Source organism: Mya arenaria, chromosome 7 (assembly GCF_026914265.1).
Source record: "Mya arenaria isolate MELC-2E11 chromosome 7, ASM2691426v1".
Taxonomy (NCBI): Eukaryota; Metazoa; Mollusca; class Bivalvia; order Myida; family Myidae; genus Mya; species Mya arenaria.
The window spans coordinates 55,119,484-55,146,730 of record NC_069128.1 but is presented as its reverse complement, the minus strand read 5'-3'; the positions used below and the strand labels follow the sequence as shown (position 1 = coordinate 55,146,730).

At 34.7% G+C, this 27,247-nt stretch overlaps 1 protein-coding gene across 2 annotated transcripts; it reads right to left on the bottom strand.

Annotated features, from left to right (window-relative positions):
* Positions 1 to 1,658: 1,658 nt before the first annotated feature.
* On the bottom strand, positions 1,659 to 26,574 carry LOC128241836 (tolloid-like protein 2). Of its 2 annotated transcripts, none has more exons than XM_052958934.1 (4): positions 26,368 to 26,574; positions 5,308 to 5,458; positions 4,427 to 4,647; positions 1,659 to 3,481 (listed from the first exon to the last, which is right to left on the bottom strand). In XM_052958934.1, the coding sequence occupies exons 1-4, from the start codon at positions 26,368 to 26,370 to the stop codon at positions 3,332 to 3,334; spliced, it is 525 nt and encodes a 174-aa protein (XP_052814894.1). In that variant the 5' UTR covers positions 26,371 to 26,574; the 3' UTR covers positions 1,659 to 3,331. The 2 variants fall into 2 exon arrangements, with proteins under 2 accessions (XP_052814894.1, XP_052814893.1); XM_052958933.1 differs by lacking the exon at positions 26,368 to 26,574 and adding an exon at positions 11,414 to 11,799.
* Positions 26,575 to 27,247: the final 673 nt, after the last annotated feature.

Here is a 27,247-nt window from a genome sequence, read left to right as displayed (position 1 = left end):
TCGAAATAATTGACAGAAGTGATAAATGATCGGTCATCTTCTGATGTTTTTGGGAATGTTTATGCGTATCCAACTTTAAGTGAGTGGGCTTGATTCTCAAGCCTAACATTTTTATAGACTGGCTAGATTTCCAAGGGTGGTGGGTGTCATAAATGGCACACACATACGCATTCAGGCTCATTTGGTTTGATGAGCCCACATTTGTCAATAGGAAGGAATATTATTCAATTAACGTTTAAGCTGTGTGTGACGGTTTCACAAAATTACAAACGTGGTTGCCCATTACAGCAGGATACTTCAGCAGAGTGGTCTCAGAAGCCTGTTTGATGATGGTCACATCCATAATGATCAATACCATCTTCTAGGCGACAGTGGATACACGTGGTGAATGTAGCTACTTACCCGGTACCTTTATCTCAAGCCTGTTAGCCAAACAACATATAACAGGTAAATGTAAATGTTTCCATTGAATGTGTTAAACATGTAAGTATGAAAGACATATACTTAAAAGACAAAAAGTAATAGAAAGTTACAAAGTTAAAAAGAAGTCGTCATTTTTTTTACTGGCATGCGGTTTCGAACTTGTGACCACTTTCTCTAAAGTCAAATATATAATCCTTCAGACCAAAGTAACAGAATGATGATCCCATTGAAATTTATATAGAAAAGATAGTCTATTGCCGAATGCTCACCCAATAAATATTGTAGCCGACCCAGACAAACTTTCTCCATCCATGGCACTAACCTAGTAGTCTATAAACACTGTTGCATTGTTAATTAAAACACGATCAATTACCTTAAAATTATTATGTACCTTTTTTTCAAAAAGGGGACAACCGTGTTGTTTTTTTTCCTATTGACATCGGCACACTAGGTGTCCATGTTTACATGTGACCAAAATAGTTCTCTTTTTTCATTATTCAATACGTTAATAGTCAAAGTAATTGCATTTTACTATGTCAATATTAATACAAAACATAAAAGCTTTTAAACATGGACAGTCTCCCAACATTTTCTTATCATGCTACATGTATTCCGCATGTCGCAGAGTACACAGTTCAAGATCTAGAGTGTTTTTAAACAATCACCACATGTTCATCGGATTTAATTCATGCTGATGTAAAACAATAAATTGCTGGATGTTCAGAACTACAACGGCAAAGAATTTTTAATTATGTTGTAGGTGAGATTGTTTCATTCACCACAGAAATGGAATGAACTTTAATTGTTGAATGCTGCAAATATGAATGCTGCATATTTGCAGCATATGCGGGTTGGGTAAGTGCACATGTATATTTCCTGGCCCTGTAACTTCAAGCTTGGAAGACAGGTTGATTGTGGACAGAGGACCCTATTAATTTGGTGGTCAGTATGTCAAAAGTCAATACAATGACATTAAGCTGAAAATTGTGGTTATTGTGTCCACGCCAAAATGCAAAAGCCAAAACTGTAAAACCATTCAGGTATGTTCCTAGTGCAGAACAATTATGGGCGGGTTTTGATGTATCTTAAAGGTGTGTTTGTTTTATGTACATGCACACACATGACAAAGATATTTCACTGAACTTCATATATTGTTTTTTCAACTCATTCTTCATTTTATTTCATATCATACCTGTCTCCTTAAATATGCAACACACTAAGAAATCACAATTAGCGTATATTGTATGTTTATTAATTTTAAAAGCCTAAAGCTTGTACACATAATTAATGATCATTTCAGTACTAGATTATTAACAAAAAAGCAATATAAAGTATCAGATAAAATATAAACAAATTGTCCCCTTAATGCTGTAAAATATATACGGTCACCTTTATGCCCTTAGTATATATATATATATATCTTTACGTTCGTATATTTATATACAAAAACGGGCTTGTCTCAGAAATTCTCTATTGACATAATTGTGGTTTTAAAACTGTTTACGTTAAAAGCAGGTGTTTTAACGAAACGAAATAATATATCAAAACATGTATGTAGTAATAAAAAGGCGACCCTGTTTATAACTATGATTTAACTCTATGTAAAGTGAGTAAATGTAACAAAGCTCAGTATAAATAACATTACATAAAGCAGACATAAACACTATTGAATAGTGAGTTATAGTGTATTTCATTGGCAATTTGTTTACTTATTTGTCTAAGATCAACAGCAAAGAACATTTACACTTGGTATCAATGTAAGTAATGGCTACAACCACATACTTAATGGTAACATGTCGAGCCCGTTGAAGGAGCCTTTGACATAGATATAGTGCTCTTCCTTGTGGCTATGTATGGAAGAGTTTTGCAAATCCTTTAATGCATGGTCACGATGCAGCCCGCACAAGGAACATTTCAACATTTAACCTTGACATTAAGACCAGTGCGCGACAAAACACCTCATCATGGGGATCCACCATGGCAAGTGTTTTGAAATAATATATAATGTATGGCCAAAATACAGTGCGGGCAAGGATAATTTCAACATTTGACCTTGATTTCGTCATTGATCTTTGAAATCAGACTAGGGTCTTGTCAGCGACACACCTCACCATAGTAAACGTTCATGGCAAGTTTGTTTTAAAAATTCCATAACGCGTGGGCAACATTCAGCCTGGACAAAGTTTAGTCCGGACGAAAGAACACACATACAAGGAACCGCCATTGTGACAACTTTGTCTCGCTCACCTCAATCGAGCTTTACAATGAAATTATGAATACAAACTATACTTTCTGTGATCATATATTTATAGCGTAATTTGCCTTTTAAATTATAAATTAAACGCGTTCCAAAAAAGCCCATTCTACAATTTTATATATTTTGCGGTTACTAGATTTATCGATTTATCATGACGGTGATAATTATAGCTTAGTGATAAATCAATAGACGGACCTCTGTCATTTTCTTCGAAAAACACCTGTGATGTTTTGGACGGTTTGTCAGAATTATTTACATTTAACTTCGCTGCAAGTACATCGCATAGTAATTTCAATTTAGCAATTAAGCCTTTGGACTTTACTCTTATAGATCTAAATGTGGTATGCAATAGTACACTTCACTGGTAATCATTTTGAACAAAGTAAATAAAACACTACTATAAATTAATAATATAATTATTAAGAGTTATATAAACTACTTCTACTTGTGCACCGGCATACATCCTGGGCTCGTCGTATGATGGAGATGGCCGAGCGAGGTGTTCCGAATGAAGATGTATAAGGAATCCAAAGGAACATATAAATAACCGACGTCATACTTGAACAGCCGCCAGATGTAGAGAAAGTTAGATAAAATATGCACTTCTGCCAGTAAGTCAGTAAGGCAATTGTCCATTAAAGTATCATATATCTAAACATTTTCAACAGTAAATGAAAACCCTGTGCTTACAGAATTGATGTCTGTGCGGAAGACCACTTCCAAATCCAAGGAAATACTGGTGAGCTCTGACATTATCGTAGTTCCACAGAAGGGTCCATGTTCGGTCCCGTTATCACGTATCTGTAGTGCAGACAAAGTAATAATCAGACAAATATATAATAATACAGGGAAATATCTTATGTTTGAGAGATGAGAAGTAGTGAAATTTGTGAATATTGTTATTAGTAATCGAATTGTTCTACTCAGCGTAATGCTGTTTGAGTCAATACCCGTATAAGCCTATTCACGATGTCTATCTCGAGCTGGCAGAGTTTGTCTTACGATTTTGACAGGATCAATAGTCCAGAGGCGGTATTCATCAAACATCTTAAGATGTGTAAGTTATTAAAAAGTATCAGTTTGTTACATTAAATTATGTTTTTCGAATTATTTCAGTACATATAAAGTATTTTAGATAGTATACAGCGATTATATGATATGATAAGTTAGTCACTTACGTAGGAAATGACTTAAGATGTTTATGAACATTGGCCAAGGAGAAGTAACGATACATTAAAAATATTCAGAAGAACAACGTAAGGGTAGCAATAACAACGTAAAAAATTAATTTCATGCAGAATAGTAAAGTGATATATCATTTTAAAGGCTACGTCATTACAAACTCAAATATGCACATTTTTTTTTTAAAATCCATCAATTTTTGACAGAATTATGGCCCTTTTAATTTTACGTCACGTTGTTATTGCTAGTTAGGGCCTTAACGACCTTGAACGGTTGACAAAAACACTACCAACACACCACACACGCATCAAAATAGCTGAATAATTAATTAAACAAGTAACTGGTTATGTAATTTACAAGTAGCAAATTTATTTGTCATTATGATACGTGAACCTTTTATGATAGCCAGGAAATTGTTCTATAAATTGGAAGATTATTGAAGATTAAAATAAATTATCTGATCACCGAACAGGTAATGAATATAAATATTAAAATTAACAGAACAATGAGTAATAGTGTGCTAAAAGATAATATTGTCAGACGAGGAAAGCGACAATAACAAACCGTAAGCCAATCGTAACCACAGTCGATTTTCCATTCTAATTTAAAAGCTTGCGTTGTGATCTTGATATGGCCAGAAGAGACCTCGGACTTCCACACGCAATCGACCAAGTTGTCATAGTAACCATCGCCATCTTTATCCGGTGACTTCAGCGTTACTGGACCACCATCGATAATTGTTATACCATTGCAAATCGGTTCTACTATGTTACTTGGTTGTAAATCTGGCATAAATCAAACATTTCATTATCATTGAAATAATGATTGGGTTTTAAATAATATCACTAAAAGTACGTCCTGTTTTTACGCTTTTCTGGCGCTTAATTGACGTCAAAATATGGTCAGAAATATGCTTTTGATTTAAAATATGTATTTGTGTCAAAATCAACGTATCATTTTCCTCATAAAAAATAAAGATAAATTCAAACATAGTAGCCTTGAAAACAAACGTATAGCTGGTTACTGAGCCGTTAGGGGTTGGTGAGCAGCTAGTGTAACAGTATGGTAATGGTAACACTTAACCTCCAACCAAAGTGTTGCGATTTAGTGAGCCGTTAGGGGTCGGTAAAATGATTGTTTTTGTCTGGTATGACCTTACATCTAACCAACATGTAGCGGTTTACTGAGCCGTGAGGGGTTAGTGAGCAGAATTTGTTTTTATGACCTCACATCAGACCCAAGAGTAGCAATTTTCTGAGCCGTTAGGGGTTCAGTAAAACAAACACACGTTCGTATCAGTATATAATGATGAATGATGATGATGACGACAACAACGACGACGACGATAACGATAACGGCCACGATCATGATTATGATGTTAATGATGATGATGAATAAATTGAGCCAATCAGCAAACGGGTTATTTTGCTTATAAGTAGACTTACACATATCTGCATCAGATGGTACAGGGCAGAACTTGGCATTTTTGCAACTATCTTGTTTTAGACAGGAGTATCGTGTCTTGGTTCCACTTTGTGCCGGCACACAAACGGTCTCTGTGGGGCAGTTATGATTCATACACTTGCCCAAGTACCCCTGAAGCAGGAAAAAAACTAGAGCTAATATACATTTGTCCAAGAACCTTTGAAACATGAACGCAAAATTTAAACTATAATGCAATTCTTAAAGAACTTATCCACCGTGTCTTGACTGTTGGTAATAAGGGAGATTTATTTAATTATTTTGTTATTGGGAAGCTTTTTTTCTTTCAAGCGCAATTGTACAGAACATCACAAGAAAAAACTCATTTGAAAGGCAAAAGAAGAACATTTCATATAAAGTCTACTTATTATATGTATAATAAATTATATGTATAATAAATTATAACATTTCAACATGTTTTCATTACTTGTTTGTGTTATAAATACTGGTTTTCTTGTTATTGGGTTTTATGACGTTTCCATCATTCGTACTCCTTTCCTTTGAACGATTTCTTCTGTAAATATTTATGGGCTGATGCTCGACCATTTTTTTTTCTTCACATTATTGTAACATTGCATTTTTGTTATCTATGCTTAAGAGTCTTCAGTTCTTGCTACTTCGAAGTTAGCTGATATAAGGTTTGGTGTTACATTTCCTCTCTCTAGGCATGAAGTGATTTCTTTTTATATTTGTTGTTATCAAACGTTTTGTTATACTATGATTCTGTTATTTTTACGAATACAGTTTTTGTTTTAAATATGTATCGTCTGTTTAAAAACGAATGAGCAACGACAAATGTTTGTTGGATGTGGCTAGAATAGTGTGATTGATAATGTTATGATAAACTTTGGCGTAAACATAAACCCCACCGATTGTGTAACAAGGGTTACAACTTGGCGCCCATTCGGATTATGGAACTTAGCAACGTGCTTCGGACCAGTCACCCTGGCACAAGATCGACACAAAAAACTTGGCAAAATTTTAGGAAACATTTTCAAGTTCATCATACCAAGCAAGAATCCAGAATCGCGTATCTTGAATGTATTGGTATTTTATGAATGTTTAAATGTGCTATTGTGGAAATGAGTGTGAAGGGTCCAGTTTGAATTAATAAAATAAGTAACATGGTGAAGGTGGTGATGGTTCTTTATAAATTCTGCATTTGTTTGTATATATATTATATTTTTATAGACTGGTCCCTTCATTTCTTTCATATTACGTGCAACACATTAAAATTGGTACCATTGAAAGAGTATACTTTTTTGTTGACTGCCTTGATTAGAATAGCATGACATAGCATAGTACGAAACAACATGATATATTGCACCCATAGTAACGGGTTACCGGCCATGACCTTCTGTCGTACGCATCCTGAATTAAAAACTTAGTTTTCAGCTGCAGATATTTCTTTAAAAAAATACGCCATTCTGTTCGACGACGCTTACGCGACTTCAACTGACAATATGACGTCAATCGGTAGTTGAATTATAGGGTTAATACGACTTATAGAGGTCGTTACCATCTGCAAAGGCCCGCAAAATGGTTTACAACCCGAGTGCGTAGCACGAGGGTTTTTAACTATTTTAAGGGCCTTTGCAGATGGTAACGACCGAAAAAAGGTGTATTATCGCTATTATTGCATAAAATTACACGCCATGAGTAACTTTTGCGTTAAAGGAGCAACATTCGCTGCCTCGGCAGCAAGTAAATGGGGAGTGGCTTATTGTAAATTCCCTTAGCTATGTACATGTCTGTTAAACTCAGTGTTCTATCTTTAGCACACACAAGAGAAATGTAAACAAACAGGGCTGATCAGAGCAGACGATGTATTTCCCCACACTACAATCTTCTATATGAAATATAGATGACAAGCCATCTTTAACAGATGTTTTCTTTGAAATGATCGTTTTCTTGTTCCTGTCTGGCATTTTGTTATTTCGACTAAATATTTTTTTCTGTATGTGACATCCCTCTCAAATGTTTAGAATCAATATTCTCATTCCAGTCCAAAATAGCAAGGTTTATTCTAAGTCTGGAATCCAAAACTAATTATTTTGTCAACATACATTAATAATGCTTTATTGAATGCATCCACAACCCTAGTACAAATTAACCTTATTGTAAACGAGTTCAGCAAGGAAACAATTCAGATAGTGTTGACACCTTTAATTGGTACTTAAATGTCACTGGCTGGAATCTGGTTTGTGTATTGATAACTGAAAATCAAATGCACATTTTGAGTCAAAAAGAGGGAACTCAAACACAGTTATACATGAACATTTGCAAGACATGGAACTAGGTACTGCCTTCCTTTAAAATAATATCTTTGGGCAGAATAAGAAGACTCAAAATATGGAACAAAATAATCAGGACAAAGATATATATAGTTTACATGACTGAAGAACAAAAGGAGATTTTACCTGGCTGGGATATACACATTTGTAAAGATGACAAAGCGTTTTGGTAGAAAAGCGAAGGAGCAACTAACATTTAAGCAATGAGGTTCATAATTATTTTTTAAAACGACAAATATCAAAACAATGTTACATATTTAAACCTGGGAAAGATTTACCTGATTTATTAATTACGTAATGCTTCAAAAGAAAAAGTGTTAATATCATAGAAAACAATTAGACTAAAATGTAGCATATGAAGCTGATGATATTTATCGATAATTTTTAGAAATATGCAGGTGAAATAAAATCTTATCAAGGTTTGTTATATTTTGCTACTACAGTATTTAAGAGAAAGGCATGTCGTCTGCTACAAGCAAGCTGCTATGGATGTAAACACCAATACGTAGTAATGTTTACAACAGAGAGTTCATAACCCCCAGAACATCAATTAGCCACTCCCCCGGCAAATTCAAATTTTCAATCTGACAGTTGGATTTTTTTTCTAAAAGTCATGTTTCTAATAATGTTTTAAAAACAAATTAAGGATTTTTTATTTGTGTAACCTTCATTCTACATGCCTGCAAAGTTTCATGTCTCATCTTTTTGTAAGCATTGCATAAATTTGGAAAAAAAGTACTTGATGTGAAACATGCATAAAATTATACAAAAGCTTGCCCTAGCGCCACCTTGAGGTTTATATAGTCCTGTTGCCCCTCTAAGAAAGCTGTTTAATGTCACGAAAATTCAAAAACAGTTAGTTCAAAATAACCTCAAAAACAGGTACTTGTGTGTGACGTCATGAGTGATGTCATTGAAAAGGTTTTACATTAAGCTCGATTAGGGGGCAACATAACTCGACAGTTGCATTTTTGTTTCGACGCAATTTTCATCAGTGTTCAGTCGATTGGAAGGTGTTTATTTTTAGAAATTTCCTGGATTATTTGGACAACTCATTAGAAAACATGTAAGTTAAATGTTGTTTATTTCATCTCTTTAATATTTGTATACAGCTACATATTCTGAAATATATTTTGTGCAAAAGTTTGCATAGCGGACCCACTTTCGGTCAGAAAACAGAGCGAGCGCTGTCCATTGTTATGATGCGGGCCCTGATAGCGCTTATGTAAAACAAAAAGCCGGTCATGAACGGCACGTAATTTACTGAATAATGTATGTTTCTACCGATAACGCCCGGGTTTTTGAAAAAAAAAAAAACGTTTGGAAATTCGCGCAAACATGTTTAAATTTTACAAAGAAATAGGGAAAACACCATCCGAAACGTATAGGCTACAAAAGTTGACACGGGGAGAAATTTCCGTTTGCTGTGCGCTGGTTTTTAAGTGGCATCGACGCTTTTCTGATGGCCTACAGTCCTTTGAAGATGATGCAGGCCGTGGACGGAAGTCAACAATAGGACCGTCAGCCGTGAGGTCAAGAGAAACTGACAGCGGTTAGCAATATGACTGTACGGGAGGTGTTATGGTCTGCCAATGCCAGCTATGCAACCGCACACAGCATTCTGACCACCGAATTAAACATGCGGAAGGTATTTAGCAGTATTCAATTCTCTTGTACAATAAATTTAATTTAAAGTTGTATAATAATATTTTCATATTGGATCGACTTGGGAATATTCAAATTGTTGCAAATTATTGTGATGAACACTAAAATGTTATAAATTGTTCCAAGTTAGGAAACTGCAAACAGTTATTTTTATCAATTGCAAAATCACAAAATCGTATTTTATTATTCTGATAGCCGCTGCACATGCATTTACAGGTGCAAGCGCGCTGTGTGCTACGCATCCTGACCGATATTGAGACAGGCGCATGAAGGAGTCGGGGAAGTTTTTACGGTGCACCAGAAAGAGCAATGAGAGAGTACTACGGAATATCTTTTTCCACAAATGGTCAAAGAGACACGGACGCTGTTTACAATGGTCCGGTGCCTACTTTAAGAAGAGGCGAGATCACACAAGACTTATCTCAATCACATTCAGGATATATATTCTACTGTCTAGAAAATATCCTGATGTCATTGATGGACTGCAATATTTACACATGTGACGTCTTAATAAACTTAACACATTCAACAGATTATTGCTTGCCTTATTGATCTACTGTTTCTTGCATACTAGTAATAAAGTATTTCGTTTCATTCATTGTGTGTTTATTTAAGTTGTGTTTGTGAACATATATATATTGCTGTGACATATCAGCTGCTAGTAAGATATCTTATACAAATGTTTCAATAGGGCTAGTATATTTTATTTTTTTTATAAAATATTTTTTATAATTATTTAGTGTTTTGAAAATCATAAATAAATACTAGTTGGACAAGTATGTCAGAAGAATTCACTGTGTCAGAGAAGAGGCTGATTGGGAGGCTACGGGGGATGAATCTTAGACCAAAGGCAGACACGTAGGTGGACGTGAAGAAGTGGATGGCTGATATAGAAAGTAGAAATGTAAAGCCCTATATAAGATATAAGAAATGTTCTAGTACCAGAATATGTGAAATCTGGCATGTATGTTTATTTTGTGCGAAGCGTTCCTACAGTTCATAGTATTACCAAAGTATACATTTAAGGAGAGGCTACATATGAGTATTGGACATTTGAAGTCATAGGCTTGATGCCGGAAGGATTTCAAAGAGAAATTTACAAACTGATAGGAGGTCAGTAAAAGGTGATGCCCCTTACGTTTTGATGAGACTTGGTTGTCATGTTAATACAGATGATGTTATAGATAAAATTAAAGTGTAAATGGTGACGTGAATACAAAATAATATATTAAAGCAGATTTATCTCAACAAAGAGGAGATGAAAATGTTTCGACAGGGTCCTGCACACTAGAGGACGTGTCGGGCAGTACTAAAAGGCAAGAGAGAAGAGTTGATGTAATTGATATGTTGAAAATTATACCGTGTAATCTAATAAGAGCGTGCGGTACAAAAGGCTTACAAAGGTACAGCAATAGAGTGAAGAAAAAATATAAACTGACAGATACCTATTTTTCATTGTATTTTTATTTAAAAATGTTAATTACTTAAGGTTATTTCAGCAGCGCAAATAACACTGACATACGTTGACTTGCAAATTCCAGCCTATTGATTTAACCACAACCGTCCATGGTCACTGTGAGGCAACCTCTACCTCGCAAGCTAGATTAAAGGGAAGAGGAAATGGACTTGCCAGTTAAGCATACAACAGCAGACAACCAGCGCTGTGGTCCACATAATTTTCACAGATGAGACGGTTCACACAAACAACACAGACAGAACAGCATAGACCAGAGTAACAACAGTTAAAACCCTTTCCTTAAAGGTAAGGCTTCAAGGCAGACAATCTGCTATCATACAGTTTTATAGGTATATCTGAAGCAGGAAAACAACACTGTAGCTATTCTACAAGAAGGCATATATAATTATATTTTGTCGTGCACATGCACTGCTCCTTGAAGCTGCTCCGATCTAAACCAACAATAAACATAATGGTCAATGTTTCAAATAGCTATCTTAATTTTGTGACATTCGCTCCAAAAACTGGAAAATATCGTTTTGTTTTCATTTCTTTAGTGTGCATGTATGGTTCAGAACATAATGTTATATTTGTATATCGGCTACAAAAAAAATAATTGTCTATTATAACTGATCAAGTACGGTACGTTCAAACCTGCATTCCTTCCATCTCCATTACGTCGACATTGATTGCACCTGGACATATTTGGAAGTTGTGCCGACCAACTGTACGCTCCGATTCGTTGTTTAGCGCACATATTTTCTTTGTCTCGTGAAAGTTTACCGACTTGCATAATTTGTTGCTCAGACATTGAACTTCGCATATTTCTAGCTTAGGTGATTTGAAAGTAAAATACTCAAACCCACGTAGACACACGTCTTTATTTCCAGAGCGCGGTTTTGTAGGCCCTACTTTGTTACAAATCCCACTAACATTTCTAAAGAAAAACACTATTTCAAAAATAAAATAGACGTTTGTACGCATTGTTCGCAATAAAACTAATTATTAGCATATGGTGTTTCTCCAATACACACTTCTGACATCGAATGGTTCTGTACCGGCACGAATGTCCTTAAATGAGTGTCTGGGTTAAATACATGCACAGCTGAAATCAGTATTGTAAATCAATTATATATGTATCGCTACGATAGACGTATGCCGCGGCGTGCGACCAAGAATAAAGGAACTAGAGCCGCAAGGTTTAAACAATGCTTGCAAAGTACATACATTAAGTACATTCAATAGATACTTTGAGTGTATATATTTTTTTAAATCTTTGTCTATGTATTACTTTATTACCTGTGACATTGTTGCTTTTATGATCTAATAAACGGACTGTTATACTTTAGCAGTTCCAAAAAGAAAAAGAAAAAAAAGTACATACATTAGATTCATGAGGGTTCCTCACAACGTTTTGTTATAATGATCTTTTATGACTTAAATATCTAATTTTACTAAGAATTCATATCATAACATATAGGTAAAATTTACATAAACCAAAACATTTCGTAGAACTTAGTGAACTAATGAAAAGCGTTATTGAATTTTAAAGTTTTACATCCCAGAATGTGTAGATAACTTAAGATATATACGATGACCGATGAACACAGTAATAAACGGTAAAAATACCATTGTTTAGCAAATTGCTGCTGTCGAGGAGGCGATGAAATGAAAAGATGTGTGATAAATTGTTTGTGATAAAACTTCTAGAGTTGAGATGTCAGAAGGAAAGACAGACACTTTTCTGACTAAGAAAATGAAACTTCGGACAATTATTGTTTAATTGCAATATTTAAGCCTATACATATTAGGTGGTGATAAATTTCTAGACTAAAAGATAAATGTTTAAACATCGAATATGTCTTAATTTAGGTCAGTGTTACTCCTTCCTGTTTCGTAGTCTCAATAACATGCTTTTGGGGCTGAGATATAATAATAGACAGGTCCATTGAGCCAAATATGTCAGTTTATTAAATATATACCAATGGCAAACAGGTCTAAAGCTATTGACAATGACTAATTACAAAAGTATTGAATGTATTGCAGAGAAAATAAATATCCCTTACCCGCTGAGGTGTCTGGAATGTATAGAAGAAAAAGAATAACGACTTTACCCGCAGAGATGTAATGAATGTATAGAAGGAAAACGAAATAAGCCTTTACCCACTGAAGTGAATTGAATGTATAGCAGAGAATGGAAATACGCCTTTGTCCGCTGAGGTGTATTAAATGTAAGCACAGAAAATGAATACGACTTTACCCGCGAAAATTAATACGACTTTACCCGTTAAGTGTATTGAATGTAAAGAAGGCAAAATAAATGCGCCTTTACCCGCTGAGATGAATTGAATGTGTAACAGGGATAGAAATACGCCTTTATCCGCTCAGGTGTACTGAATTTACGCCCAAACATCGTCTAAGCATGCTTTCATATAGTTTACCTTTTAGGTTAACATTAACAGTAACTTCATGGATGATAGCCTACCATGTTACAAGGACGGGTACGTACTGAACACGTGCCCATTAATTATTGTTGCTCGTGTTGTTCTCCAAATTGCTTTTTAATATTCAGATTATTTTTGTTTTACTCCTCTCACTCTAACCTATAATTGAATTTAATATGTTTATTTTGTATAATAGGTTGTGAAACAAACTATAACTTATGAGCTTTACAGCCGATGCTTGGAGACGATTACCATTACTGCATATGACTATTACTGCTGCCTTAATATCATGACTGTATACAATGTGTATTTTTGTCCCGCCGAAGGATCTTTTTCAAATAATGTACAGTAATTGTCTTTAATATATTAGAAAGCACACACACCGAAGAATGTACATTTATTGCTATAGATCTGTATTCAACTGTACTGATTTCCTCATTAGAAGTTTATAATAACTTTAAGGCTAATTTCATCTAAAGCACCACAAGGCCGTTGTTGAAGGGTAAGGGCTTATCCAGTTGTCAGCAAACATAAACTTTAGAAATGTTTCATTGTTCATTTTAAACATTGCGGTGTTAGAGAAAATGCGATAGTAAGGACAATTTCGAAATTGTTCAACAAATGTTGTATAACAATAAAGATCTAAATTCAAATATTCGCATCGATTGTTTTAAGGTTTCTAAATAATTTATGTTTCAATTACTGCAATGTCATAGCTAATGGAGCCAAATCATCAGCAGGCAATATTTGCATAGTTTTTCAATCTACAAATCAGAAGTCCATTTAGTTGCAGAACAGCTGTATGTATTATTCAATAGTTTCACATTCAAAAACTTTTGAAAAAATCGTGTTCACGTGAATACAAAACTGTAATAGTATGCTTCATTTATAAAACAAAAACACTATATCATCGTGCTCACGTTTATTATGAATACATTATGAAATATGCTAACCACGGGATTTAAGATATTGAACATGACTTTAGTTTTAGATCAGCTTTTCAGAAGAACGTCATATATTTATCTTAATTCAAGACAATTGTTGGGCTAAAGCCTCATGGAATCAAACTTGCTAAAGATCTACTTGATTCTAACTTATTCCCCGTTTGCTGGACCAATATTCCTTTTATTATAGAGATTACTGGCTAAACCATATTCAATTTAGAACGTTATTTTCTGAAGAGCTATTGAAAAAGATTAAGTTAATGAAGTTAGAAAATAAGAGAATATTAAAGACAATATTTTGGAAACATCTGTGAAATTAAGCGCTTAGAAATGCAACAAGAATATAATATGAAACAAACATGGCATTTGAATAATATAAAGTAAAGGTTAGAAGACATGAACAAGAGTTTGGAACACTGAAAAAGAATGAAACAAAAATGAATTTGCTAAGATAAAAATGACTATTGAAAGCTAATTAAAGAAATGTTAGAACGGATGACAAAACTGGAAGAAAAGATTAATGAACTGTCAAAGAGAACTCAGATCCACATCCCAGTCACCTATTTGACTCGTATGGAGGACTAGGAAGATATCCTACTCGTAGAAATAATTTCAGACGATGCACTGTCAGGAGGACATATCAAAACCAAGGACAATACTAACAACAAAACAAAACAAATACACAGCCAGAGTAAAATTTAAACGGGCAACTGCTCTGATCAAAATGGTTGATGAGAGCGGCACAGCAAACCAATGTCCCAACCTAGTTGCTTGTTTACTTGAAATAATGATTGGACATGCAACCATATTAAACATTCAATTTGAAGGGATTGAAACGGAAGCATTGGTTGATAGTGGTTCTCAAATACAATAACTGAGCAGTACTACAATATATTTGAATATTTATGGGAAAAACAAACAATCACAAACCAGATAAATGGAACAACAGCACAAAACTCCGCAAACAACACACTACATATATAACATATAAAACAAAAGGGGTGTTTCACAAGGATTGTTAGGTACCGCCTTTGAACGGTCAGTAAAATGTTAATTTACTGGGGATTTAAACTAGTTTGTGTGCACCCCCCCCCCCCACACTCTTATCCCAATAATCAAGAATGAAGTAAACTCGTCAATGGTAAATTTTAAAGGTGAACCTGTTTTTAAACCAACGGACTATTTTGAATTAAATCTGAAAAGTGGGAATGGTACTTTAAGTCCATACACAGGATACATTGAAGCTTCCACTGAAACCAACTTTACTATACAACCATTGCTTACCTGCTTATTAGAAGTTCTATTTGCAAACTATCACGGATAAGTCCCTGTGTAACTTGGAACTGATATAATAAGGGAAATGAAAAACGACGGAATTTCAAACTCACCTGATCATTGAAAAGCAGCATTCATATCTATCTCAGCAGATATTGGTTAAGTAACAGCAACTCTACAGCATAGGAAATCAAGAACCGTAACCGGTTTTCCGAGAATTACAAAATGAAAGTTTTGAAAACACTGTAACTGAACAATTAGTTGACTATGGTCATAGCCCTATAGTGTATTTGAGAGTTGTTGAATGCCAGAAAAAAATGCGTCAATGCGCGTATACCAGTGAGAATCTGCAATATAACAGCAAAGCCTCTAAGAATCGTGGCAAAAACGGAATTATGCCAGCTGCAGGAAGTAACTTTGTTACGCCAAGAGGATACATAAAATCTAGTATAATCTAGGATAGTTCTGCCATTCCACGAATTGAAGACAAAATCAAAATAATTTAGTAGACTTGATCTAGAGTCTGGATATTAGCAGGTTGATTTAGCTGAATCCGCATTTCAAGTTGCGTGACGATGTTTCTATGAGTGCAATCGCATGCCATTTGTTTTGTGCAACGCGCCCGTAACTATTCAGCGTCTGTTCGACGGATGCATAGGTGATAGATCATCAGGATGCGTTTGATGAAATAAAGACAAAGCTGCTTACGCCGCTTACTCGAAGCCATTCAAACTGTACAATAATGCACCCATCTAAGGCCTCGGTTCAGTCCTATATCAACACCAAGACACTAAAGACAGAGTCATAGAGTCTGCCGGTCGATGACTGAAACTTAGGGAGAATAATTTCCCGGCACATACGCTGGTATTTCTGGAGCTTATATTGGTAGTAACTGAGAAATACAACGACCTTCTATACGGCATATGTGAGGTATTCACTAGCAATAACCCTCTCACATACGTTACTACTGCAGCAAAGCACGAAGCAACCGGTCAACGGTGGATAGCTGCATTGGCGACTTATGACTTCACTCCCCGTTACCGAGCTGGATGTCACAACGCTGAGAGCGGGCTGATTCGTATTCAGATCGAAGTAGACACCATCGCAGCGATAATTATTGCTACAACCAAACCTGAAGGAGAACTTGAATCCGACTCATTGAGTACCAAAGACTGGAGGAAGGCTCAGCTGAACGACGCTATCCTCTCAGTTGTCCACGAATATAATTAGCGATGTACAAGACCTCTTGCTCAGCAAAAGTCTGAAAAAGAATCTGCAGCTGCATAAAAATACTCGAGATTGGGATAACCTTGTTTTGAAGGATGGGGATTTGTATCGTCAAGTATTTGTCACATACGATCAGCTTGTGTTGCCGTCTGCATCGCGGTATATTGTGCTTAAGACACTACATGATGATATAGGCCACCAGAGAAGAGGCAGGACCACCTCCCTATTCAGGCAGCGTTTTTTTTTAACCTGGAATTGACACCTCCATCAGGAGACAGTTAGTTGTTGTCCTCGGTGCATTTGCCGGAAGACGCCGATTCAGTCAGCGTCACTAGTGAAAGTTTTCTCGTCAATGCTGATGAAGCTAGTTTGTAGTCTTTCTTGGTCTCGAACAGTATAAAAGTGGATATTAGGACATCCTGGTCGTCATTGACCACTTTACAAGGTCAGGCGTCCCCAACCACCAACCAGACCACTGCGCGCTTACTCTAGAAGTTTCTCAGCTCTTTATAACGACCTTTCAAATTTTGTTTCCGATTTCAACCATTCCGATTTTCGTCTGCCAACCAAGACTTGAATTGGATGCTCTTTTGGACTTCACTTTGACGACATAAGTGCTAATAATAAGACGAAAAACTCAAGGAAGCTCAAGGAAAGACTTCAACACGCATACAAGAAGGTGATGTCTACTATTGCAAAACAAAAAAAACACTATTTTCTTAAAGCACATGCATCGAAGCTTCAGTCTGGTGATCTTGCGCTTGTCAGAAACGTCACACACAGAGGCAAGAGGAAGATTCTGACCGTTTAGAAGAACACTCGTAAGTGATACTCTCCAAGCCCAATCAAGACAAACCAGTGTTTGATGTCAGGCGAGATGTACCACACGCAAAGAAGATTGTCGTCTACATTGCAACTTTTTGCTTAAGTTGCGCTTTTCACTAGTCATACCAACTTTGATGAAGTATGCACTTCAGAAACGGCATTTATACCTAGCATTTCAAAACAAACAGACCCACCCGGTACGTATTAGATGTTCTTAAGGGCAATGCTATCATTCTAGCACAAATTAAAGCTCGAGTTATCGGTATAGAACTAGCCTTGTAAGCACATCGAAATGTGTCGGTCGTCGAAATCAAGTAAAATATGCTTTCTAGTCAGTAAAAAAATAGCTGTTTCTTGTTCAGTTCAATTATAATTGTTTTTCTAGTCAGTACAAGTATTGTTGTTTTTTAATCAGTACAAATATAGTTATATCCTAGTCAGACCAATTATCAATAAAGTCAAGCTCAAAATATTTTGTTTGAAATTGACTTTAAATAGGCAGTTTCTGTCTGATAAGAACTGCTCATTGACAGCAATGGAAACTGCTACATTGACTTGCACCTTCAAGTGGTATTATTTTTCAATGGTCATTAAGACAAACACAATAATCCAGAAAGGCCACAAAAAAGTCACTACACTGTTTTCAAAGTAAGGGACGATTTTTGTAGTCGGAAGACATCACTGAACACCAGCTGTATTAAAAGGGACATCAATCGAAAGAACAAATACATTTACAGTTTGAAGTTTAACCGATACTTTCCATTGGCAAGAATGAACACTCTAAAGCGAAAGTTTAGTTCCAAGAATCATTGAAATATAAGCTGTGGTCCTGAAAAAAAACACAATAATTTACTACACTGTTGGCTATGCAGGGGAGAATAAATGTCAATTTCATACCATTGATAGACATCTCTTTGGTTTTGCAACCTCGCTATCTTTACAATTCATCATTAATACTGCATATCGTCATCTAAGGGGATGATATGTTGTGTTCATATGCAAATTTAAACCATTTGCTGTAAACCTTAACAATACATTTTGAAATAACATATTGAATAGGACAATGTATCGGCAATGCTGTTAAAAATAATACTCTTAAAACGCGACTGAATTTTCAGAGTAAAATGATTTATTATTTATGGTAAACTGGTGCCAGTCTGCGCCATTGTGATACGCAATGATATTCTATAATATTGAATACAAATGCTTTTAAACAAGTTCACTTATAATGAACGCCATTGTTGTACAAAGCATTTTTTTAATTATTTTGTGGACAACACTTCCCATCAAACGTCATTGCATTTAATGTTATTGTGTTGAATGCATAATACAACAAAGGTTCAGCGTCATTTTATCCGCGCGGATCATACATGCAATGTGTAGAACATTGTGTCTTTATTATAGCATCAACAAATTGTAGCCAATTTTAATCCGAGTAACGGGCATTCCAAACGTATTATTGTAACGCAACCAGAGGTTATTGCATGCACCACGGGACTTAATCATACCCGTATTGAACAAGAAATAACACACAAGCACTGTGTAAAAAGTCAGAAAATTGTCCACTGGTTTGCAATCATACGACTTCATGGTTTTTTGAAAAAAATAAACGAGTACCCTAAAGCCTTGAAATTAAGACAGTTTTGAACATATCATTCCTGACGCAGAGCAAGATTATTCCAAGCATAAAAGAGTTTAAGAGCTACAAGTTGGTAGGAGAGATAAGTTTAATCTTACGTTATTGTATATAATATACGCACGTCATATAAATCATTTCGACAAACAATATAATTATTCAATTGGGTGTGGCCACAAGTTATAACAACGTTAAAAAATGGCCATCCCCGCAGTGTGTCAGACTACCGTTTAGATTGAAAAGTAATGACAAGATCAATTTGCATGTGCATAAATAAATAACTTTTCATGATAATAATCAATTTTAGGTTTTAAATTTAAATTAGTAAGAGTTTGACTTAAAGATAAGTTAACGGAAGAGAGAGAGAGAGAGAGAGAGAGAGAGAGAGAGAGAGGGAGAAAGATAGAATGAGAAAAGATATATGCAAACGAATCTGTTGTCGCCAAGTCCCCGTGGGCTAATACTACAAGTATAATGGTAGGCAGGCTACTGAGCTCCATTTATCTTAAATGTAAAAGTATATGTTTGCACTCTTCGGAAAATGTATGTATTTTGTTCGTCATTCAGATTACTGTAGCCGTATAGTAATTTATGGGTATTCAGTGGGTGATATTGCCTAGTTTGAGGGAATAATTGACGCCTTTGTGCAGTAAACCGACTACATTTGAAAAGGAAATGTTCAGCATCTTCAATTTCTGTACCACAGACACAGTTAGGGGAAATTGAAATATGATTATTGTAAAGATCGGAATTTAAGTTGCTGCAATTATTACGCATTCGGGCATGCTAAACTGAAGCGGATCTGTCGCCTTCTATATAAAATTAAGGGACTTTGGGAATACTTTATAAGCTCGTCCATTTAAAAAAGGGACTGTCCGATCGTTCCAAGTTCACAGACAAGTTTTCTGCATATTTCATGTCCTTTTAAAACATTTTTATTGAAAAATGAAGCAATAACAGCAACAAAACAAGGTTTATTTTTTATTTCATACACTTTTTCATCAAAAACAGCATGAAATTAGAAAATGTTCGGTCGACCGAACAAGTATTAAAAAGTCATAACTATTGAAAATAATAATATGAAATCACAAAATCTTCGGACGAACGAACATTGGTCATATTAATTTACGAGTAAAATTAAAATATTTATTCAGAAAATGTTCAGTCGACCTAACGAATTTGAAATATATCAGGTTTTAGAACAACTTAAAATCAAAATATGAAATCACAAAATGTTCGGACGACCGAACATTGGTCATATCAATTTACTAGTTAAATTACAATATAAATTCAGAAAAATGTTCGGTCGACCTAACGAATTTGAAATATATCATATTTTAGAAGTACTAAAAAGTAAAATATGAAATCACAAAATTTTCGGTCGACCGAACATTGGTCATATCAGTTTAAGAGTAAAATTAAATATTTATTCAGAAAAATGTTCGGTCAACCTAATAAATTTATAATACATCAGATTTCAGAACTACTAAAAATCAAAATGAAAAATCACGAAATGTTCGGTCGTCCAAGCATTATTCATATCCATTTGATATCAGAATTAGGAATTCATGAAATATTTGGTTATCCTACCAAATTTGAAACAGTTAAAATTAAAATATTTTCATAATCAGTATTTAAAAGTACCAAATGTTCTGCCGTCCGAACAAATAATACATTGACAAAATTTAAATAAAATGTGAATCTAAAAAAATAATAATGACCAAACAAATTTGACAAACATCAGATTAACTATTAAAATTCAAAATATGAAACCACACCAAATGTTTGGTTGTACGACCGAACATTGGTCATATCCATTTAACATCAGATTCGAACAAAAAATGGTTATAACAACCTATCCAGCACGATGTTACGATACATATATATGTTAAATCTGCACCATGCTAATGGCTGCACAATTTGTCGTATGTGAAATATTTTTCAAATCAGCCCTGTACCATATGTCACAAATCTGCACCATATGTAAATTGGTTGTGCAATTCACAATGTGAAAACGATGCCGCTCCGTAATATTTAAAGTCTGAAATAAAACATTCTGATTGTTTTATCACCAGTGGAGATTGAAAGCGCCGGGAAATTTCAATTATTGGGGTTTAATTTACGAATCCATTTATGACATTTTTTCATGTTAAAATGCATCATGATAAAATATATCGTTGTATGCTCATTTCTTGTAATTGTATTGGTACGAAGTGTAACAGTTCATACCAAACGGGGGAACTAAACGTATATATTTTACAAAACTACCAAAATGTAAAGTTATGCTAGGTATTGTTTGGTTGGGGAGGGCCAGTGCTATGGCACGCTGTTTCAACAATAATGATTTAGATACATCCTAATTTTATCGAATTCGGTACATGTACGCAACTCATTTTAAGAAATTTTATATCCATTGATAGAAATCGCCATAGGCAATCTGCTGCGTCTTGTTTTATGGCCCCAATCTGTGTTTACCAATAAACAGATGTCATCAAGTCCATAAAATCAACGTTTGTAAAGCTTTTTGATCATGACAATCTTACTTATGATCTTTGACTATGTGATTTAACTATTTGTAAGCAATTAATTTAACTTGATTTCATTAAGCTAAGTTTAGTTTTCAATTAATTTGTAATTTGTTTAATCACATATTAATAATTAATCTATATAGGTTTACACAACATTACATATTTAGATAGAATTAAAGGAATACGATACCGATTTCCTTTTGTAGTAAAAAGTAATACTTATGCAACACTGATTGACTAAATGAATGAATAAATCAATCAATCAATCGGTTAATCAACCAATTAAAAATAAAATTGAAACCGACTGACTGACTGACTGACTGACTGACTGACTGACTGACTGACTGACTGACTGACTGACTGACTGACTGACTGACTGACTGACTGACTGACTGACTGACTGACTGACTGACTGACTCACTGACTGACTGACTCACTGACTGACTCACTGACTGACTGACTCACTGACTCACTGACTCACTGACTGAATGACTGACTCACTGACTGACTGACTGACTGACAGAAATATAAATATTGACTGACTGACTGACTAAATGACTGAAAGAATGACTGAAAATAAATGAATGACAACAAATATTTATTTATCATTTACTTAAAACAGAAAAAAATGTATTACCTTATATATTAACACACGTTCTATTGAAGCCTACAAGATATTCTTGTTAACGGAAAACCTTTCAACACCATACAAGTCTACTCTAATGATTGAAAAGTTTTCGAGGATTATGATGACGAAGAAGTTAATGTGCTCCTTTTAAAAAGGTTTTCTACGTTAAATTTTGGCTAATTAAAATAAAACTTACTGTTTTATAGTTTGATATCAAATTCTTAGTGCTAAATTACTAAAATATATTTGAATTAAACATTAGAGGATGAAACATGTGTTGCTGTGTGTGTTTATTATTTTAATTAAATCTATAAAGTATATATCTGTTGAAAACTGCAGAGATCACTAAGCCGTTCCCCAATCCATCGGAGAGCTCTTTCCTTTCGGACTCTGCTCTCCGATTGGCTGATGGCAATACCCTTCCCCGTGACGATTGGATAAGTTAGTCAAGCCCAAAACGATTGCATGGTCGTGAAAAATAAAACAACGCCCCCACCTTTAATAAATCACCACGTTCGGATATACCATCTTATATTGACGTTACTTTTGCAAATGTAATGTCTGCCTTATCCAGTTCCCTGCTCTGGTGGCACCACCTGCGACTTAGAAAAACAGCAATATTCCCCACTATGCACTTTAAAATGGTAAAATTTCGATGACTCGGGTAAAAGTATACGGAAATAACTTTTCTGTTTTTAGTAATTAAAATTATATGGTGAATGTCTTTTGAAATTTTCCTTTATAATGCAAGTGCATTTTATACAAACTTTTTTATCTACGACTAACGATAACGATAACGTAGCCAAGTGTACAACAGAGGAAAAAACACACTTTTGAAATATTGCAGAAAAGTACTTTTAATTCAATATTACTATTGTAACCGGTTTGAAAACTCGTTTTTGAGCTGGAACTTTGATTTTTGTTTCGATGTAACTTATGTGACCAATGTAACCATGTAATTCTATAAATAACAGAGGAAAAATGTTTTCTTGTTTCTCCAAAACATAATTGTAACTCATTGCAACTATTGTTACAACATAGCTCTGATCAGATGGCGGCTTAAAAAAATCGATTTTGGAACTTAAAAAATGTTCGATGGTCCGCATCCATATATATTGCAGAGGGAAAGACAACATAAAAAAGCAAAACAAAGATCTGTTATTAGTGTAACTACATAACAATCTCGGCTCTGAGTTTTAACTTCGATGTTCTTTATGAAACTGGTGAAACTGACATTCCACACAGCAAAACACTTTTTCCAAAATATTATAACAATGGATTTTCACGATTTGTAAAAAGAACAAGTAGTTCATTGAGATGCGAATTGTCACCTGTTTTCATGTACATGGTGTTCTATTAGTGGCTAAAACCTTATTACATATTTTGGAAATCGTACATTAAAATTAGTCGAGAATTTTCGTTTTCGTTGCCTTGGTTATTGCTTTTTGCCCCCACCCTATTATTTTCGGTTGTAACATTTACATTCTAAGTAGTTTACTGAGTTTGTTGTTTTCTTTATTCTGTACTTCATATGGTCAAGGAGTATCTTTGAACGAATCGTCTATGAAAATGTTCATAATTATGCTGCATAATAATACTGTCTTGATAATGATTATGTTGATTAGCTGTTCATACATATGGCGGAATAACTCATTTGGTATATTATTATTCTCATCATCATCATCATCATCATCATCATCATCATCATCATCATCATCATCATCATCATCATCAACATCATGTAGTAGTAGTAGTAGTAGTAGTAGTAGTGGTAGTAGTAGTAGTAGTAGTAGTAGTAGTAGTAGTAGTAGTAGTAGTATCACCATTATTATTATTATTATCACCATTATTGTTATTAATATCACCATTATTATTAAATGTTCACCTTTGTTTGGGCCGATTTATACCTCTCCGCGATAGACCGCTGGAGCGGACACTCCGTCGATTAAACATACCGCCTATGATGACGTCAGGAATTGTCGTTGACAGCGAAAGGTCGATAATGAGAATTAATGGCGGATTTACTTCCTGATTTCGAAAATGTTAAGCTAGTAAATGTTTATTAAAACGTTTTATATCAATATTATCGCGATTGAAAGTAGAAGGGCAGTAAACACAATTTACACAAATGGCAGGTATTGATTCAATCGCTGAGGAGTGGTCTCAGAACGAGTTCTTTGACAATATTGCTGATTTCGATTTGATCATCAAAGTTACAGAGGAATGGGATGCCGATTAAAGGTAGGATAAAAATGTTTTGCCAGATTTTCACCGGTTACAGCTAGCATGTTTTAATCATATTGTCTACGGTCTAATGAGAAGCTTGTCGAAAACTCCTGATCTGAAGGGCATGGATGTTAATGGATTTACGGAAATAAAATCATTCAGAAATGTTATGCACAAACAATTCAAAGGTGATCTCAAAGGACCTGATCTCCCAGATATTCCAGTATCTTCATTTTAGTATGGACAAAAGGCAGCAAAATAACTCTGTTCAAAGTGAGAAACTATTAGAGAAAAATTCAATCTGGAGTATATTCTTTATGAACAGACAAGTGTAGACGAGTCAGTGGTGCCGTTTAAAGCGTGCAACACATGTATTTGCAATATTATTCTTCTTGTTTAATTTGTTGTTCAACAATACATTTTATTCCAGAAAGTTACTTTTATAATAACATGTTCAAAACCATGAAATCTATTTGTTGTCCACTGTTTTGTATTGGACTCATACCTTCATTTATTTTGTAAATTTCTTAGATTTAGTACTTTATTAATGATAAATTATCTAAAATTAAGCCACAAATGAATTTTAAGATTTATTTTGTTGTGTCGCCTGAAAAGGCGGCATAAAGGGGTTACTTTTGTCGGCGGCGTCGGCGGCGGTGGCAGCGGTTGCGTCCCGTTTTCGCTTGTACGGGGCATATCTCTTAAACAATTAGTGGTATCAACTTGAAATTTCATATGTAGATAGATCTCATTGAGAGCATGCAGAGCAAAAGAACTGTTACTCTTGCTTCCATATTTTCGGAGTAATTGCTTTTTGTTAATTTTCATGCTTAAAGTTTTTTCCGGGGCATATCTTGTAGAATATAACCGTAACTCTTGCTTCCATATGTTTAGGTTTATTGTCCTTTGTTGGCGCCCGCGTCCTGTTTTAACGTTTCCGGGGCATATCTCGTAAACTATTGGTGGTATCAACTTGAAATTTCATATGCCGATAGATCTCATGGAGGGCAAGTGCAGTGCACATGACCTGTTACTCTTGCTTACATATTTTCAGAGTAATTGCCCTTTGTTAATCATGCTTATTTTTGTGTTCGAGGCATATCTTGTAGAATATAAGAGTTATCAACTTGAAACTTCATATGTAGATAGATCTCATGGAGGGCAACTGCAGTACTTAAGAACCTTAACTCTTGCATTTATATGTTTAGAGTTGTTGCCCTTAGTTAATTTTCAAGCTTAAATTTTGTCCGGGGCATATCTTATAAAATATAAGAATTATCAACTTGAAACTTCATATGTATATAGATATCATGGAGGGCAAGTGCAGTGAATAATAACAGTTACTCTTGCTTTCTTAGTTCAAGAGTAATTGCCCTTTGTTAATTTTCATGCTTAAAGTTTTGTTTGGGGCATATCTTAAAGAATATAAGAGGTGTCAACTTGAAACTTAATAGGTAGATAAATAGCATTGAGGGCAAGTGCAGTGCACAAGAACCATTACTCTTGCTTCCATATTTTTAGAGTTAATGCCCATTGTAAATATTCGTTGTTAATTTTTGTCCGACTTTACACTGTTACCTTCAGTTCAAATGCCACCTACACTTGAAAGATAAATGGCAACATCAATGTCTATAAATGTATAAAATGCCAATCTAACAGCTAGAATGTCGACAGTAAGTAATTTATCAGGCGACACATCCGACTGGTCATCGGCCTTGATGCAAGAGTTTTGCTGGAAAAATGACAATGTCTACACAGATTTGATCTTCACATGTTCAGGGCTTCCACTTCATTGACCGTATTTTATAAACTTGCATGAATATAGTTAAGGCCCTATGTAAATTTAGCGTATTGTATTTATGACAGTATACATACCATGGTAATATCCTCTGTGCATGTTCGTATGCAATGTGCATTTAAACCTGTAATATTTGTTCACCTGCTTTCACTGAGAATATAATAATATCGTTAATCGATTTCGATCCTGGTTTGTCCGTTCTTTCACTATTCAACGAGTGTTCCAAAAGCATAATTTATGTTAGTAAAATGAATTTAGGCGAACGTGGGACTTAATTAAAATCCTTCGAGGTACTAATCTTTCGATGCACAATCTCAAAATAAACACACACATTATTACTCATGAATATGCTTAAGATATAAGGGAAACGACCCACTAACTTATTCCATCAATGTCTACATGCAGCTGGTATAGTTTGTATCTAGATTATACTGCCGCCACTTAAATAACGTAACGATCAAAAATGCATGTTATCACAAAGAATCTTCTGTTTATGTTTCATATTAGTTAAATGTTCATCTAAATATTTACAAATGCGCGTTTTATTATTCTGAATTCATGATTAAATATAGCAGTTGCTCTACTTTAGGTTACGTTCAACTAAAAGTTTGTTTTTTGTTTTGATGGAATTGATATCTGACATTTTTGCAATGAAACGAAACTGTTTTAATTGTCATTTAATTGTGAAAAAATGAGGTAATTGGAAACGCAAAGACTAGAACATAAGCAAACTTTTCCACTACAATTGCGTTTAAATAATGGCACTTCTTCTCAGAATGCAAAAGTTTTAAACGCTTAACACACGTATACTGCTATTGTTCTGCACTAGCTTTGGACGAACTTTAAATTTTGCATATCATTATACACAAATGTACAATGACTACTTTTTTTATAAAAAATTAGCTCGTTCCAAGACAAAAATAAATAAAAGTTGTAAAAACGTTCAATCTGTGAGAG

Bases quoted from the DNA above. Each gene is read 5' to 3' on its own strand.
- LOC128241836 (XM_052958933.1), bottom strand. From the start codon at position 11,743: ATGCGTACAAACGTCTATTTTATTTTTGAAATAGTGTTTTTCTTTAGA. The intron at 5,459-11,413 runs GTTTGAACGTAC...TTCCTGCTTCAG, and splicing joins TGGAGATGGAAGGAATGCAG to GGGTACTTGGGCAAGTGTAT. The intron at 3,482-4,426 runs GTTTGTTATTGT...TCTGCACTACAG, and splicing joins GTGGTTACGATTGGCTTACG to ATACGTGATAACGGGACCGA.